The 18,680-nt window shown below is 34.5% G+C and overlaps 1 protein-coding gene across 1 annotated transcript; it reads right to left on the reverse strand.

The window, feature by feature from the left end:
• Positions 1 to 13,508: 13,508 nt before the first annotated feature.
• LOC143546025 (F-box protein PP2-A13-like) lies at positions 13,509 to 15,053 on the reverse strand. The gene is made up of 3 exons (XM_077037779.1): positions 14,690 to 15,053; positions 14,267 to 14,385; positions 13,509 to 13,902 (listed from the first exon to the last, which is right to left on the reverse strand). The coding sequence occupies exons 1-3, from the start codon at positions 15,008 to 15,010 to the stop codon at positions 13,509 to 13,511; spliced, it is 834 nt and encodes a 277-aa protein (XP_076893894.1). The 5' UTR covers positions 15,011 to 15,053.
• Positions 15,054 to 18,680: the final 3,627 nt, after the last annotated feature.

The following is an 18,680-nucleotide window of genomic DNA, read 5'->3' on the forward strand; positions in this document are numbered from 1 at the left end:
ATAATCACGTTACATACCGTAACAAAAACAGAAAACACGACTGACCCGAGGTGAGCTCTACCTCGGGTCGTCTCACACGACTCTAGTCTCTTACTCTCTCTCAATAAACAAGCTGCTCAAACACACATTGATTTCTAGATTAACTAAAACTAAACAAGACACAACTATATATAGACAAACATTCACGGGCCTGGGCTTCAGTAGGCGAAGTTGTGCTAACTTCGCCTATGGCGAAGTTGTGATAACTTCGCCTAAGGCAGAAGTTGTTACAACTTCGCCGTTGGCGAAGTTGTTCTAACTTCGCCTAAGGCGAAGTTGTGCTAACTTCGCCTGTGGCGTTCCGCTGGTCAGAATTGCATAGCGACGGTCACAAAATGCACCAACATTTTGTTAAATAATTGGTTTAAACATGCTTTATGTTAGATTTAAGTTTCGAAAATTCATTTATACAAGTTCTTGGTTATTTGGGCATGTGGAGACCATCAAGGAACGTTTTGTGAGATGGAAACCGAACCGATCAGATTTTTACTCGCTTAAGACACACAAGTGTGTTTTTAGCTATCAAGACTTGTATATTTCTTTAAAAATAGTTTACAAACTGATTTTAATTATTTACTTAAGTACTTGGAAATGTTGGATCCAACTTGATCTCATAACAAAGTTAGGACCGACAAAACCGAACACCCGCTTAACGTACGTTGTTAGTTCTAAAACAATATATCTGCATACTTGGTTAAGTCCTATAAAGTTTTATTGAATTATCTCATAACATTCATTATTTTGGAAAGTTGACTTTGGGTTTGACCAATTATCAAGACCCGAACCAACAACCCGAATACTCGTTAAAGACCCGTTTTAGTATCTTTAGCCTAATGAAACTTGCATTTTAGCATTTTTCTCACCTTATTACTTAACATTGGTTAAGTAAATATTAAGGTTAGATACTTTAACCCGGTTTCGAGCAAACTTACACTTTTAAAGGGTTATTATTATAAATTCTTAAATAGTTATATTTTAAGCCTTGAACTTTAATTGTTTACTTTTTGCAACAATTATTTTATTTAAAGATCTTCAAGGCAACATTTCTAAATCCAAGACTTTCTTTTATTTAGGCTTCATACGTTAAACCTGTCGTTCCGGCAAATCTCCAAATTATCAACTTTTCAAGTCTATTACTTGAATGTGAGTACTTTCATACCCCGTTTTCTATCTTTTATTTTTGGGTGACATTACATCTTATCTAAACTAAATGTTTTATACTTGGGTCTAAAACCACAAACGTTATTGTATACTTTACTTTAATAATTGCTCGATTTGGTGTTCTATGCTTAAATGTCTATGTGTTTATCGCTTTTGGATGGTGGAACTATAAATCCTAGACCATTTGGCAACCCCTTATGGCAAGGTGTCTTTAACGTAATGCAATTAACGATAACTATAAAATCCTAGACTATTTGGCATCCCCTTATAGCTAGGTGTCTCTAACTTGTTTAGAGATAACTATTTTATCCAAGTTTATAGCTTTTATTTATTGTTTCGTATACTAGTTTTGTGGATTTTTCTTACTATATACCTATATGTTCAAACTTATCAATTGCTTACCAACCTTTGTGTTGACAAACTTTATTTTATGAAATGTTACAGGTTTACATCTTGGTTGATTTTGGATGCTTGAAAAAAACGTCACAAATACCATTAGGATATTAGCAAAAATGAACAATATTTGATTTGTTATATTTTGTTATGACTTGTTATGAATATTGTTATGTGACATTTTCGATGTTGTGAAATGAATTTAGTTTATTAAATATTGTCGCTTTAATAGTGTCATGTGCTTATGGGTAATCATTACACTCGGCATATTCCGCCGCCTTTGTACGTGTGTGACACGCATTCGAGATTCATAGTTGTCATGATTGGAAGACCAAGATGTTCAAGTTATTTAAAGACAAAGAGCACGAGACGAGGGGGTGTTTGTTAGTGCATGGTTTTGGTCGTCTCGAGTCTTTGTAATCGTTTGTAATTTATTATTATTATTATTATGTAAGGGTATTTTGGTAATTACCAAGGCATTCGTTATGTTATGTATGCTCATTCGTTAAGCATGTTTAACGAATGAGAGTTTAAGTTATTATATGTGTCCATTCGTTAAGGATGTTTAACGAAATGGACCTTAATCATTATTGTTATGTACTCATTCGTTATGGAATGTTGACGAATGGGGTATAGTGAATGACTCAATCTCTATACCATTATGTTACTTATTGTAATGAAGACGAATGAAGGTTATTCGTTACAGCATGTGTAACGAATGGCATTCTTCTTCTATAAATAGGTTGTTCATGCCTAAGTAATTTAAAAAGTGTGTTTAAAGTATTTCTCTCTATTCGTTACTCTACCAAAAAGTTTACTCACACACTTCGTTCAATAATCTATTACTCATATACACATATCAAATAACTAGATCCGATTGATTAATCACTAATAATTGATTAAACGAATTAAAGCTCTATAGTGTTTCTACAAAAAGATTTTATTTTCTTTCAAGAAAAACAAAATTGAGTCACTTGACTTACCAAAAATATTTCATATTTTATTATATTTTGTAGTTTTATTAAGAAAACTAGAAAAAGTTTCAAAAAGATATTCTCTTGTTTAGAGGGAGCTCCTGCTTAAAGGGAGTCGGATTTTACAAAATTATAAAATTTTGTGAAACTGATCCGACCATTGGAAAATGATAAGATATTATTTTTAATGATCCTAGCACATGAAAAGAGTATATCAAAAGCCAACAATGTCATTGCTTAATGTGTAGATAGGCTTGACAAATGAGTAAGTGTCATATTGATATAAACTTAAATTCCCACCTATGCTATAGGTTACACTATAATGAAGTGGTTGCCGACTCCAATATAAGTCGTATCGCTGAAGGCAAAAATGTTATTAGTCAGTCATACACGAGCTCATTAGTGATTGATCACCATAAAAAATATTCTTGCTTTAAATAACATTTATTGAAATTCAAAACGATAAAGCGGAAAAGTTGCAAAGTGCTTAAAAGATTAAAATATAACAACAAAAATGTTGATAATTAACAAACAAAAAGGTGAATATTAGAACCACATAACGTGGGGCAAACAAGTAAGTCCTAAACATTTTATATGAAGGCTTGTAAGTTCGTATGGCAAGTAAGTCCATGGTTCAACCTTTAAATTGTTTGAAAGAAGGTTTGCAAAAATTTTAAATAAGGTTAAATTTTTTTGATCAATGATTAGGGGGTCGGAGTCAATTCGGGGTAATACTGATGAACACAAACTACGCTCGAGGTATGATGGAGTTTGTAATTTTTTTGGATTAAATGGGGACCACATAAGTGTCGTGCTTAATACATACCTTAACGTATCACATTGACATCAAAATACTTGTTAAGTTTAAAGCGGACAAATTATATCTACAATCGACTTTAGGTTCTTGGCATAATAATATCCAAATATAAGTGCGATCAAGGACATTATAGATAATCTGATTCCATGTCGAGAACTTTCTCTCCAAAATATGTAAATTACTTAACTTTAAAACTAATATGATTAATATAATATTAGTTTCATCTTTATTTCAAATTCTTTTTAAGTTTTTTTATTTTATTTTCTTTTCTTTTCTTATATTTTATTTTATTTTTCCACTTACTTTTAATTTTGTCATTAATTCTAATTAGCTTTGCTTTTTTTAAATAATGGCTCCACAACTAACTTCCTTTATGCAAAGTTTGTTAAGTGTCGGTCCAACAAAATATATCTTGTATATATTTAAAGTGTTCGAATTCAGTGGGTAAATATTTTGCGGTCTAAATTTGAAAATATTTTCAGAGTTTGGGGGTCGAGGGTGTAAAATTATTTAAAATTCGAGATGTTTTGACCCTATCGAGAGATAAGCTGACCCTATAAATAGGGTCAACCCAAAATATCCTTCACTGTTCACTTTCATCCTTATCCATTCACTCTCAATTCTCTCTCTCTCTCTCTCTCTCTCTCTCTCTACCTTTCACACTGCCTCACCTTATCCTCTTCAAAACCCTAGATCTAAACTTTTTAAACAGCAATCTACTCTTCTTAATCATACTTAATCATCAAACAAGATGAATCCTGCACATGTTGTATCATCATCTTCATCTTGTTCTTAATCTTGTTTGAAGAACAGTTCCTGACGGAAATGTTCATATCCAATAAGGATCTTCTATGATGTTTTCTATTGATATTGATGTTATTTTCTTGACTTAGATATCATTAGTAGTATTAATGTTGATTTAATTGAGTTTTTGTTAAGCTTTGTATAGTTTTTATGTTTTTAGGGTCTTTCGAACCGTTTGGGGTTATTTAACCCAGGAAAGATGTTTGAACATGGGTTATGTTTGCACAGAAGTTCATATCGGGTGTCTATGAACCCAGAAATGTGTTAAGGGTTTATGTTTTTGATGGTTGAAAACTTCGGACTTATAATCGAATCTTGTGTAATCGAATTTCTGTTTGATTGGAAATGAGTTGGTATACAAAGTGGTTATTGGGCATGGTAATCGAATGATCATTCAAATAGATTTTGATCTGGTCAGAAAATATGAAAAGGGAAATATAATCGAATTTCCATTAGATTGGAAATTAGTGTAATTGAAAGTTAAGGCCAAAGTAATCGAATGTGAATCCGATTAGAAAAACACCAGCATAATCTCTACTTAAGTGCCATGTAATCGAATGGCCATTAGAATAGAATATATTTATTCAAAAAACTTATTAAGGACCAAGTAATCGATGTTCGTTCGATTATAAAACATTTGGACTGATAATGGGTTAAGGGAATTGTAATCGAATTGCAAAGGACTTACAGAAATGTGCTAAGGGCAATGTAATCGAATCACCATTCGATTAGATAGAAATTGGAACATAAAGATATACAAAGATCATTTAATCGAATTGAAATTTAAAAGTTTAAAAGTAAAATCTAATTAGAATTCTAATCTAATCGAATCATTATTCGATTCGATTAGATTCCGATTCGATTCGAATAGAATCCCTGATTTGATTAGATTAAGGAAAACTTGTAAATTTTTAATGAGTCGGATTCTAATCTAATCTAAACTATAAAACATTCTAATCAGATACACATTAGATTAGATTAGATTAACTTGTAATTCGATTATATTAAAGTTAGATTCAATTAGACAAGATTATACTTCTCAGTTTTGAACTTAATCTAGTTTTGCAAAAATGTTTAGACCAGACTCGATTCGATTAGATTATACTTGAACTATTTCCTACTCTATATCTTGTGTTATGAAAAGTCTTGAACTCATTCGATTCGATTACATCATACTTAACAGTTTTCATAATTCAACTTCAAACATATGTTTCAAAAACTGTGTAAAGTTTTTATTTTTTTTATTTCAATTTCAATTTTCTTTTAATTTTGATTTTGTTTTTATTTATTTAATTTAATTTTTTTTATTTTAACTCTATTTTTGATTTATTGTATTAACTTAACCTTAATGTCCATCTTTCATTTATATTTTGCTTTCTTTAGTTTATAATTTTACTTTTAATACTCAATTATCAACACTTATATTTCTATTGTGTCTCTTGTAGAGTCATAACAAATCGTATCCCTTAGAGCTTCCAAAGAAAATAAAATAAAGGTGTTCATTTCTATGATCAAAGGATTACGAGAATGTCCACTATCATATGCTATAACTGCTGACCCAAAGGTTCATGACTCTTGGGTTGAACAGTTTTGGGTGAATGCCAAAACTGAAAAGAAAGGGACTGTGATAACATCAAAGGTGGTTGATTAGAGTATCGTGGTGAATGAGGAGGTTATTAGACGAGCTATGAAGATAAAGGACAGTGTTGATGATGAGTTTAACAAGTTCTCAAAGAAGCATATTTCTAGGTTTCTTCAGAAGATTGGTTATAATATAAAGTGGAGCACATGTGAAAAGAGGCATCTTCCCATATACTGGAAGCTTCTTTTTCACATAGTTGCAAATTGTTTGTCATCACGGAAAGGGGGCTTTGACAAATTAAATGTTGACTGGGTTGGAGTTATGTTATGCTTAAAGCACAAGAAGAAGTATAACTACTCAAAATTATTCTTCAAATACATGCACTTAATGTGCTTGCCAAGAAGCGACGAATGATGTATCCAAGATTCGTGCAGCTGCTTATAGATGACCTGCTTGAACCGGACAGTGATGAAACTGAAGTTGAGGAGCAAGGGGATAGTGATGACGATGATGATAATGATGATGATGATGATGATGATGATGATGATGATTAAGGTCATGATGATGAGGATGATGAAGGTGGAGATGACGAGGAAGAACATGATGACACTGTGGATGAGCCTGAAACAATTGAGGATGAACAGGAGACAGACGTCGAGGTTGAGTATCGGTCAAAGCGTAAGCATGATAAAGGCAAGAGAAAAGTTGGTGAATCGTCAAAGAAGCCTGCTGCGGCTACTGACACAGAGGAGGAAGAGCAAGAGCGTCCGTTGAAGCGTTCAAAGCAGACAAAGGACTCCGAGAAGTCTACATCTGCCAAGATGCCTACCTTAAAGGTACGCTTTCCTTCGACTACTGCTATGATTAGTGAATCCCTAGCTTCCACACCTTTGACCATGCAAACCACCACACCACAAAAGCACCACCATAGCTGACCCTCATGTAGGATCACCTACCGCCTTAGACAAAACCATTAAGGCCCTTAAAGCCAAACAAATCAAGTTCACCCAAGCCTAAACCAAACCTCACAACAAACTCAACCCAAAACTAAATCAAAATCCCCTTTAAATCTCAACCTAGAATCATACTCAAAACCAAAACCAAGCTCAAATCAAAACCCCCCAACACTTAGGGACGAACCAATTACACCACCAAAAACCTCACCTAGTAGACTAGATGAGCCCTTACCCTCAATCTTAGAAAACCTACCCTTAACCACCCAAGCCAAAACCGAACCAATAATCCAATCCTTGTCACCACCTAGGACCACCATACCCGTTACCTCACCCACATATCAATTTACTTCACCGATTATAGGAACATAATTTTGGACCTCTACATTTACATCATTCATCCAATCACAAACCACCACATCAACCTTAGCAACCTCAACGGAACCAGTTAGCCTACCTTTAGTCATACCAACATCCTTCCCAAACCTAACCTTAAATATGCCTATCCCAACCACACCTCAACCAACAATATCAACCACACCTCCCTCGGCACAAAAGAGCCCTATCATAGCAGCCACTTCCATCTCAAGTGGAAAGTCGAAGAAGTCGACAGTGTATCGAGACCCTATCCTCGATAGGATTAGAGAACTGGAGGAAGCGAACGAGAACAAATCAAAACGTGAGCTCTTGTTGATCAAATTTGTTAAAGTTCAACAAGAAATAAATGAAGAGGTGACAAGACAACATGATGATTTGGCTACACGGGTGGCTGAACTGAAAGAACAAAGAAATTTAGATAATGCATTCATTGTGAGCCAGCGGGAGTGGATCCAGACTTTACAGCAAAGAGCCAACAATCAACAAGAGTTAATCAACCAAAACTCTTTGAGAAACGCTGAGCAGCATGATGAGATAGAACATCTTCAGTCAAAAATTTCTGGGTTAGAGTCTGATCTTCCCTCTTCCTCAAACTTTGCAAACAACTTTAGGAGGGAGTTAGACTCACTTGACCGTGTGTGGATAGACTTTGAGCGGATGGGCTCAAGAGTCAGATTGTTGGAGAGTGGTTCAAGTTCTTCTAGGGACGTGGACAGACTGATGGGTGAGAGTATAAGGTTGCGGAACATGATTGAGTAGCTAGAAAGAGAAATGGAAGATCAACACGACTTCAATAACAACCAGATTCATGTGAATGAGTCCCTCGTCAACCGTTACCTTGCACTTATGGAGGTGATGCGCTTGACTGATAAAAATGTGAACAACTTGAGAACTCATCTAAAGGAAACTTTCTGAGGCTTCCTACATGTAAATGAGCCAAGGACTGAGCAGAGCAATGAATGAAGAATAGCTCTTGCCAATCTAGTCGTTGATGCCGAAAGGGTCACAGCTCAAGGATAGCTTCATGGATTCCTATATAGTGGTGAGCCAAGGAAAGATGCTGGAGAAAGCGGCTCCGGTGTGAAGGCTAGTGTATATGAGCCTTTAAAGGTTGTCGGAACCATAGTAAGCACTGAGCTTGTAGTTACTACTGCCAATACAACTGGGCAAGTCAGTTCTATAAGTTATCCACTTGTTGTGCCTACTTTGGGTGAACAAGTAAGTGCCCCCGCTACCTATTCTATGGTTCCTATTGTCCAACAACCTGTAGCTCAAGGAGGTGGTGGAGACGATGGTGATGTTAACGATGATGATGAACTCGATGATGAAGATGATGGTGATAATGATGAGGATGATGAGAAAGAGGAAGATGACGATGACCACGAGTATGATAGCTTTGATGAACCTCATGGTGGAAATAATGATGATGATGAAAAGGACAGTGATGACGTCACTGGGAAGGAGCCACCAAGTGAAGCGCAGAAAACCCGCCAGACTGATGCCGCAATTTAGGCTGAAATAGCCTCTGCTTTTAACGTTTACTCTTTTGTAAATACCAACTCGATTGTTCAAGAAGCCGTGGAAGACAATAATGACGAGAGTGATGATGGAATAAACTACTCCCCTTATCTGGATACTCCGTTGAGGGTGACTGTAGAGCCAGCTCAGAGCCCGTTGTTGCTCCCTCTGCCAAGACCGCTACAAAGAAGTCAAGGAAGTGTATCAAATACTATAGTGTGAGCAGAATGGCGAGCTTGAGATGGAGGTCGAATTCGTACCATGACTCTTCTCCAATCCTCTATGCACGGTGGCACAAGGATAGCAAAAGGCGGGTAGTTCGACGTGCCAATGGTGACCTGACATATCTTTCTTATGGAGATGTGCACATCCTATCCATTCTTGACATGAACTAATTTAGAAGGACTGTGAGTGGAGGAGAAGAGGAAGACACCTTGGAGGGATGGTTCAAGTTGTTCTTGAAGCATTAGTGGATGAAAGACTACCCAAACTTCCCGTTGAATTCGAGGAGATCGTTCAAGACAATGGAAATCAATCCCTTTACCGGCAAGAAGACAAAGGGATGGAGATTCAAGATGCCTGATGATCATGGGGAACCCATTATGCATGGCATGCCCTTTGAAGCCAATCTTCTTTATGACTTCATCTCATGGGAGTTTGACAACGAGAAAGGGGAGGTGATAATTCATTGTCGCAGCATGCATCACCTACGTTTTTCGATGAGCACGAGCTGTCGGGATTTGGAAAGGAAGATCTATTGAAGCTTTATGGATCTCCTTAGTGCACAGTTGTAGATGTGTGTAGGGACTGCACCCAAGCTATCGTCAGAAAATTTAACAAGTTTGTCCGTCTTCTTGTTGAAAAACAGCCATTTGATCATGATGAAATTCTTGATTAAGAGTCCGACTGAAGACGCGAGCTATCGAAACAAATACTAAAGACTAGAGGGAGATTGTTAGGCCCATTTTGTATTTAGTCTTTTGTATTTGATTATGCTTTTACGTTTATGTATGTTAGCTAGTCGAATTATCCTACTTTGTATGTTTGGACCCAAGACCATGTATGTTGGAGCCCATTGGGTCGTGAATAATACAAAAATAGTGCATGACCACACACACTTTAAATAATGTGTGTATCTAATGCACAAATAATCTTTTGTCAATTTCTCTAAATCTTATCTTAAACTAAACTCTATCTTCTCTCTTCTCTCCTCAACTCTCGGCAATAACAATAACCAAACAAGATCCGAGATCTCAGTTCCTCACTAGTGATTTCCGCTAGCTAGTGTTAAGATTGATCCAAGTAGACTATACTTGTGTTTTTTGATCCGTCAATAGGACCTACAATCACCTTTTATTTTTGATAAAGTAAACTGCGGTTTTTGTCCCTATGGTTTATCCCAATCTACGGTTTTAGTCCAATAGTTTCAAATTTACGATTTTCGTCCATGTGGTTTTTGTCCTTTATTTCCCTAAATACAACCCAGCCTCTCACGTGAGGGGGCTTGTGAATTAGGATTGTGGTTTATTGGAGGAGGAAAAGGACAAAATTTTCCCTCACATGAGGGGCACGTTGATGGTTTTAATGACCAAACTTAACAGGGTTAATGAATTCGGGTTTAATTGCAAGTGAAATGAAACCACATGATCGAAAATCGCAAATTTGAAACCACTGGACTAAAACTGTAGATTTGGACAAACCACAGGGACAAAAACCATAGTTTACTCCTTTTTGATATACCAAACAAGAAAATAAAAAATAAAAAAATACAAAACTCAAAAACCACTCAAAAATAGAGGTTAGTGTCATTTTTAAATTTTGATCGTTAATATGCTTTTAATGTATCTCTAGTTTTATACACTATAAGTAGTATAAAATAGTTGGTTGGCATTTGGTTTTAGTCACAACACTTGAAGAAAATGGTTTCCTCTTCTGTTGGCACTGTTTCTAGTTCTACAGCTCAATTATCACCAATTTGGGCTCATTTCGAGTTATGTCAAATGTCGTCCAGTCCAGTGAAAGCTCGTTGCGTTCATTGTGGTTCTCTGTTGAGGTCGGATTTAATAACGATTTTGAATCAAGATGTGAAATCATGTCGAGCGGCTCAAATCGAAGAATTTTTGAAAAGACAGTTGAAACTCAGGACACGCAGGACTAAATGGAGACAATCAATTTCATCGAAGACGATTTAGTGGTTTTATTTTATCGGGAAGGACATGAACTACCTATGTAGAAAATGAGTTTTTAATACCCGAAAGAGGGTATTCAAATACCCGAAAAACGGATTTTTTCAATACTGAAAATAGGGTATTCAAATACTCGGGTATTAAAGTCCTACTTCAATACCCGGCCCGAACCCGGTATATAGGGTATGGTTTTTCAAGCCAATACCCCGGACCCGAACCCACCCGGGTATTGCTAATACCCGATTTTCCAATACCCGATCATACCCGAACCCGGGTTTTTCTAATACCCAATTTTTTCACTTCTACCCACTAGATGTGCACCGAAAACTCGAACCCGAAAAAAAACCCTAAACCGATTTTTTTATACCCGGGTTTTTAATACCCGAACTCGTACCCGACCCTACCCGTATGGTACGGATAGTGTATGCATTTCCGTACCAAAACCCGTACCCGGAACCGGACCCGATTTGTACCCGGTAATTCCCCGACAACCGAAACCAGGTGTTTTTAATACCCGAAGCCGGGTTTTTCCAGTACCCGACCTATACCCGAAATTACCCAAAAAATACCTGAAAAATACCTAAAAAATACCCCCCCTAAAAATTGCAACCTCTTAAAAAAACTCAATCTATATAGAGGAGAAATAAAAGAAAACTCAAGAATTGGGTTCATATCGGATTCAAAGTAGATGCATCCATGCAAGCAGTTAGATCTAAAGGATGTGCAAATACGAAGGTCGTGTTAGATTGGTTTCGTTGGTTAGATTGGATTAGTTTGATTTGCAATTGTGCTACGAGTGTTGTTCGTTGGAGGTTGTGCTATGAGTCACGAGCCACCTGAACAACCCTTTATGTTTTAATCTTGGTATCACTTTGGTATCACTTGAAAAAAGGGGTAAGCAAAAAAACAGGTTGGAACCGTCAGAACCGAGAAACCATAACCAACCGGTGCCTCAGAACCGCTAATGTGTGTTACCTTACGGTTTTCGGTTCTCAGAATTTGCATTAAACTGTTCCCGGCTCGGTTACAGGTAAAACCGGTGGTTCTAGACTTGGAACCGAAGAACCGGAATATTAAAAACGTTTTAAATAAATTTACCAATCCCTATTTTTATAGAGTAACTTATTAACCGGCATTTATTCAATTTTTTTAATTTCAATTTTTATTTCTTTACGTTCAAGGCATAGCAACCATGATCAATTTTGTTAAGCTATCAATGTAATTTAATATAAAATGATATGATCTGTCATTAATCTATCGTTGCTAATGATTTATTTAAGTTCAACGATTAGGTTTTAATAAAAAAAATATAACGGATGTTCATATTGTAATCTAAATTAATTTTACCGTGAAAGAAGATATACAATTGTATAAACTTGTTTTGCAATTTGCAAAGTTTGCACAACTCATTTAATAAATAAACGATCAAACCGGTTATGGCCAAAACCGGTAACCGGTTCTGGCACCGAACCGGTTTACTATAATAGGTTCTAGTTCCGGTTCGGTTCTCACAGTTCTAAACCGTTGCACAGGGCCAGCCTTAGACTATGGCAGGGTAGTCAACGACCACAGGCCCGACACCCCGCTAGACCTGAATTTTTTTTTTTTTCAAAAAATCATATGTATTTTGATGAAAATAAATATGTATAATCAATGTTTCAACACAATTACATAACCACAAGCTTGGTTTAGTGACAAAGGAGTATGACATCTAACCAAAAGGTTGTGGGTGCTAGTATTGTCCGAGACATTTTTAAGCTTATTTTATATAACAAAAAAATTTTGAGTTCTATCTTATATGAGACATTCTTAAGCTTATTTTTATACAAAAGTTTTTCACGACTCAAATCATAAGCAAGTAAGCCTGTTTAAAATTAAATTGTTTAAACTCAACAAAATATTCCTTTTACTTAAGACCTAAAAAAAATTCGCCTTTGGCTAAAAAAATTTCGCCTTCTCATAGCCGGCCCTGCCGTTGCACAGCCCTACTTGGCAATATTTGGATTAGGTGATTATTTGGATTTAACTTGCACCTAATGATATAATAGTTGTTTGTGATTAATATTGATTAACTGTTATTGACAAAATAACTTTTACATGAAATTAAGTTTAGATATAGCTCAATAAGCTCACATCACAGGATTAACTTCAATAACGACAGCCTACAATGTTCGGTGTTTAATTGAGCGTAAAATGATTGTAACGTATCTATGTTGACGCGGTTAGCAAGGCAAGAACTCCAATAGTCTCTCAGTGGTTCGAGATTATGTAAACGTTTATGTAACCAAGTGGTAATTTAAAACTTACAGTTAGCAAATTTAATCTTTTGGCCTAAATGAAATTCTCATTTGGGTTATCACTTATCATCCTGAGTAATGAGATTCTTAGGTATTTCGTTTAAAATCTTTTAGCCAGACAAATTTGTATTATCCCACATATTCATATTGCTACAAAAAATTAGAATTTCATATTTAATCTATCAACTTGATAAGAGCATCTCCCATACATTTACAATTGCACAAACAATCCATTTTTCTCTCTCCTCTTTCTTCAAACTCTATATACAGCCCGTCCACATAGATACTGTCATTCCCTCTCTCTTTCACAGTAAAACTCTCAAAGCACATTTGGATATTGTCTAACATACACAAAGGTTATTAGCAAATCAAAAATTGCTCCTAACCTTCCAATCCCAACAATAGTTCACTTGGGACGAATGAGCACAGAATCCACACACAATCCACCTTTGGTATGCGTACAATCAATTTGCATCATAGAGAACTTAACCTTAATTGGTACTTTAGAATCTTCAACCACAAAACTACCAACATTATAAAGATTCCACGCCCCCGGTGTGGTCAAGTAGCATTCAGATATTGCTTCTTGACCATCCGAGGTTGACAGCTGGAATCTCACTGGCTTTTTATCCCACCCGTGAATCTGCTCACTGTTGCAAACCCGTCGCCCAAACCGCTTGCCTGACCGCCCAAGTTGTAGGCGGAATGAGAGGGTGTATGTTCCTGCCGGGAACGGGAACTCCACTTCTCCGTCCACTTCAAACCACCAAATTTGTTGCAAATAAGCCACTGAACCAAACCTAAATTCAAAAAACAAAAAAAGAAATTTATATTTTTCACATTCTAAATATTTCAGAGGTAGGATTTTCATTATTCAGTTTGGAACCGACAAAATAAAAACAAACAAACTAAATCGAACTGTTAATCGGTGATTTGGTTGGTTGTAACTAAACCGAATCTGAACAAACCACATATTCGGTTATTCAACTAACCAAATTAGGGTTGTAATCGTAAAGATGACTATAACCGAATAACCAATTTAGGGGTTGGAACTGTAACCATAACCTAATAACCAATTTGGGGGTCAACTGAATAACAGAACAACTAATAGGTAACTCCCTAATTGAAACCATCATAACTGAGTAGAAAAGATGGGATTTTTACCGTGATTCTTTGGTTGGAATCCGACTCCAGTATCGCCGATCATCAATGCCTGTTATCGATAAACCGTTAAAAGATATCAACACACAGGGTTTCCCTGTGCCTTTATGCAACCAAACTTTCTGCAAAAAATAAATTTTCTGTCAATTAACTCCATAGTCATTGCTAAGATTTAATGTTTTATTTTGTCTTTTGTTTCTTTTAACTTTCAAAACTAATAACTATAAAAAAATATAATGTAACTAATACCAAAATTAAGCAATTATACCTACTTTTTGTACCAAACCCATACTGAAAGTCATTACAGATCCCAAATATCCAAACAACATAATTGTATTAAAAAAAATTTAAAAATATTAAAATGTCACAAACAACATAATTATAATTAACAACCAACCAATTATTCAGACAAATCCAAAACCTTACCTTTGTGTCATCATCAATAGAATTAGGCCGTGATAATCTTGCATAAACATCCCTTTTACACATATCTAACCAAAATTTATCATTAAACATCCTTGATATAATCAACTCATAATTCTCAGGCAATTTCGATTCCCACGCGAAATCAGCCGACGAGGCGGCCCGAAAAGCCCGGTTAAGAGCTGCGACTCGGCATATCTGTTGCGGGTTCAAATGTTCAAGAACCGACCCCACCACGCTCTCCGGCAGATCACCGAGCCCGGTTTTTGCCGGAGAGGATGGTGTGGTGCTAATACCAATAATTGAAGAAAACCCAGATCCCATGTTAATGAACAATTCGTTAAATTTTTAGTTTTGATTTCTGAATATAAATATATATATATATGGAGAATATTGGAAGGTGATGAATAGAAGAGTGAAAGAAGATATTCAATAAGGTGGAATATATAGGTGTGGATGGAAATAGAATATAATAAAATATTTAGGAGATTGCCATGTTTAAGTTGTTTGATTCTATAAAATAAAGGTTATATTTACGTAAAATTAAACTTTTTGGAATAAAAGTAGTAAAAGTTTTATAAAGTTTCGGCCTTAACTTACGAATGAGCTTGAGTTTTAGAGATTCTGTTCATACATGAGAAAAGACTTTATCTTTCTTCTTCATTGAAAAGATTAAATGCTGCATAATACAAGGTTTGAATATTTGGTCTCTTGTTTCACATTTTAACCACATAATTTTGGTGTATTATTAAAGTAATTAAACACGAGAAAATTTACGAGAAGGACACAAATATTTTTGCTATATTAAAGTACTTACAGTTGTATGAAATAGATATAGTTGTAAAAAGTTTTTGAAATAATATATTGTGATACTTCTTGCTTAAAATATGTATGTAATTTTTTGGGTAAAGAAAGTAAGAATATTTTTCAAAATTACATGCATTATGGAGAATACGGAATTTATATAGTAAAATTTAATTAAGATATTTTTAGTGTGTTTTTTACATGTTTAAAATAAATTTTAAATTTATAAACTATTTTTAATGGCCAATATTCCTAAAATAATAAGAGAGAACTCATAAGAAGCAAAAAAAACATGACAATACAATGAAAATAAAATATAAACCATTAAAGAACCAGCTATACGAAACAAACTATAAAGGAAAATTGATAATTTTAAACGTATATCATTTCTCTTAATTCATACCCGGTCCCTTTTTTTTTTTTTTTTTTGACTAATCTAGGTATGTGGTCGACCATTTTATCAAATAAATATGTATAATTTAACAGAATAAAGATAAGTGTGTTTAGAATTGTGAGTTGGATAATACATAAATGATTGGTCTAATTATTAAATAATGTTGATTTGGATTTGATTTCGTGTGAGTTATAAAATGAATTGTTTTTGTGTGACCTGTGTTTGAATTAATTAAGCTGGTCAAAGAGAGATACATAATGCATGCGACGGGTGGAAGCAAACAGTTTTAGAAAGTAACAAATTAAAAAAAATAATAGGATGAATTCAGTGTGCACTAAAATATTAAAGATTTAACTCAAGGGAATTGTGAGTACCACATCGATAGAAAATTTGACTTATAAACTTAAACACTAAACTTTGACCAAATAGCATATCTCTCTAGAAAATGTATATATTAAATAAAAATTATATATAAAAAAAAAACAACAACATTGAGCTACTACAGCTGGCTTTTTTTTTTTGTCTTCTAAGCTGTGATGTTGAATTTGATGATAAAACATGACACGTGAGACGTATTGAAATTTTTGAAATAAGCTACTAATATCATTACATTATTAATAGAGGTTCACAAACGCGCTCTCTTTCACGTTGTCGCTATCTGAAGCGTGTCCTATGGACGAACACCCTTTTGCCTTCCCAACTAACACACATTCCTTTTCTTTTGGTTTCATATGCCACACATCTTAAATCTTAAATAAGTAATAAAATAAAACCACTAATGTCACGTGACATTTCCTAACACCTCTCTATCATATGTATCAGTGCATTAGGTTTTCTAATCATCCATTTTACCACATCTAAACTAATAAATACAAAAAAATAAGAAATACTCATAATAAATACAAACTAATAATTGATAAATACTTATAACAAATATGGAATAAAAATAACATTATTGTTACTAATATTATTTATATCATCATTATTATAATTATAAGTAGCCTTTTATAATTAACAAAGACGTGTGAAAAAACAACAAAATAGCTAAGAAAATAAGAATCAATCATTGAATTTTATAAGTTTATGAGTGCAAAAGAGTAGATTGTCATAGTCAATTTTTTATAATAGATTAGTTAAACTGAATCAAGGGTTTTGGACAATTTGAATTAAAAACTAATTTCAGGTTATAATATCTGGCAGGGGGGTAGTTTAGGAACAACGTTTTTTTACTGCAAAATATTGTTAATCGATTCATAATTTGATACAGGTCAAGGTGGTTTATTAAAAGCATTTTTGTTTAAAAAGAGTTAGCGGGTCAAAGTGTGTTTCAACTTTTAGGTCATGACTTTGGTGATAAATTTTTGGGGTCATGACTTCGGTGATAGATCAAAAGACTGATCTTGAAATTTAAAATTTGGTTTTGGATTAGATTCAAAGTCAATATTTTATGTCATGATATATTTGATTTGATAGAGGTCAAATTTCTAAAAATAACATTTTCTGCATTTTATTTTATTTTAAACTACTAACGTGTTAAAGAATAATCAATTCATGCAAAAGTTTGAAGATGTACACATGTTATCTATTTAGGTTATATGTTAGCCCATAATATTATCTCATTTTATGTATAATTTGTTTGAGTTGTTAAAATTTGTGACATAACGTGGTGATATAGGTCCCAAGAAATAAAAAATTGTAATATTGTCGCCAATTTACAAAAGTTTAAAATGATTTATGGTTCAAATGTAATTTGAGGATATTCATGTTTATCAAACATGTCATATATATGAGTTTTTTATTAGTTATATAATTTAAATTGTTAAACCCGTGTAGCTAAGCTAGTGTGTAACATATGCCTAGTCATTTAGCACATAAAAAGTCGGTTCATCAAAATCTCTACAATGGTTTATTTTTACATATATCCTTATAATTTTATATAATCACTTACATAATTAAATTATGTATTATAATAAACTGGTTAGTTTTAAAGTCATATAATTCAACATTTCAATGTAAAAAATTTTGTAATTAGAAGTCATTAAAGTAATAATAAAATTTATGTGAAAAATAATACAAAATGGAATTGCAAAAAAATAAAAGTTGTTATTTTTTACTTTGATGAGATTGTAAGGCGGTTCAAGTGTAGAATAAGAAGGTGCAAAGTATAAAATTTTAGTCGCTACTTATAGACCATCCATATAGGCATATATTATGTGGCATTTTCGGGCCATAATGTCTGCGAACACTTCCCCAGTCCTCACAATCAATGTTGCAAAAATCTCGACTAAGCGTCAATAATCCTCGATTAATCGATAGTTTCCAATTCACAGATTAATTTTGGGCTAATCGGCCAAGTAATCGGTCAATGGTCAAATCCGGCCAAAATCGACGGCATTCGACGAGATTTCGACAAAAATCTACAGTTACCGGTGAGATTCCAACCAAAATTAGCGGTTTTCGGTGAGATTCCATAAAAAACCAATGACTTCCCGCAAGATCCAAGCTAATTTCTGGCCAAAATGTGTTTATGTATGTGTAAAATTGAAAAGTACATATAAAAATGTGTGCCGGTATATATAAAAAATGAAAATTATACATTAAAATCTGATCCGATTAATCACTAGTCTCCACCCACCGCCCGACAAACGATTTTAACAACACTGCCCATAATCCTCCAATCCCCCCCCCCCCCCCCCCCCGGTTCGGCATGGCATTATACATTATGGTGAGGAACATTTTGTACATAACGTTGTAATTGATCACATTTGGAGGGTTTTGTGAGAGAGAGGAGGAGGA

The sequence above is a fragment of the Bidens hawaiensis genome, unplaced genomic scaffold (assembly GCF_021521415.1).
Source record: "Bidens hawaiensis isolate Kalapana, Puna unplaced genomic scaffold, B.hawaiensis_p1.1 tig00014159_1, whole genome shotgun sequence".
Classification (NCBI taxonomy): domain Eukaryota; kingdom Viridiplantae; phylum Streptophyta; class Magnoliopsida; order Asterales; family Asteraceae; genus Bidens; species Bidens hawaiensis.

What these genes read in the sequence shown, in the direction of transcription:
- LOC143546025 (XM_077037779.1), bottom strand. Translation starts at nt 15,010, where the DNA reads ATGGGATCTGGGTTTTCTTCAATTATTGGTATTAGCACCACACCATCC. An exon ending in CTATTGATGATGACACAAAG is followed by an intron (nt 14,386 to 14,689) that starts GTAAGGTTTTGG and finishes TATTTTTTGCAG; the next exon opens with AAAGTTTGGTTGCATAAAGG. An exon ending in ATTCCAACCAAAGAATCACG is followed by an intron (nt 13,903 to 14,266) that starts GTAAAAATCCCA and finishes TTTTGAATTTAG; the next exon opens with GTTTGGTTCAGTGGCTTATT.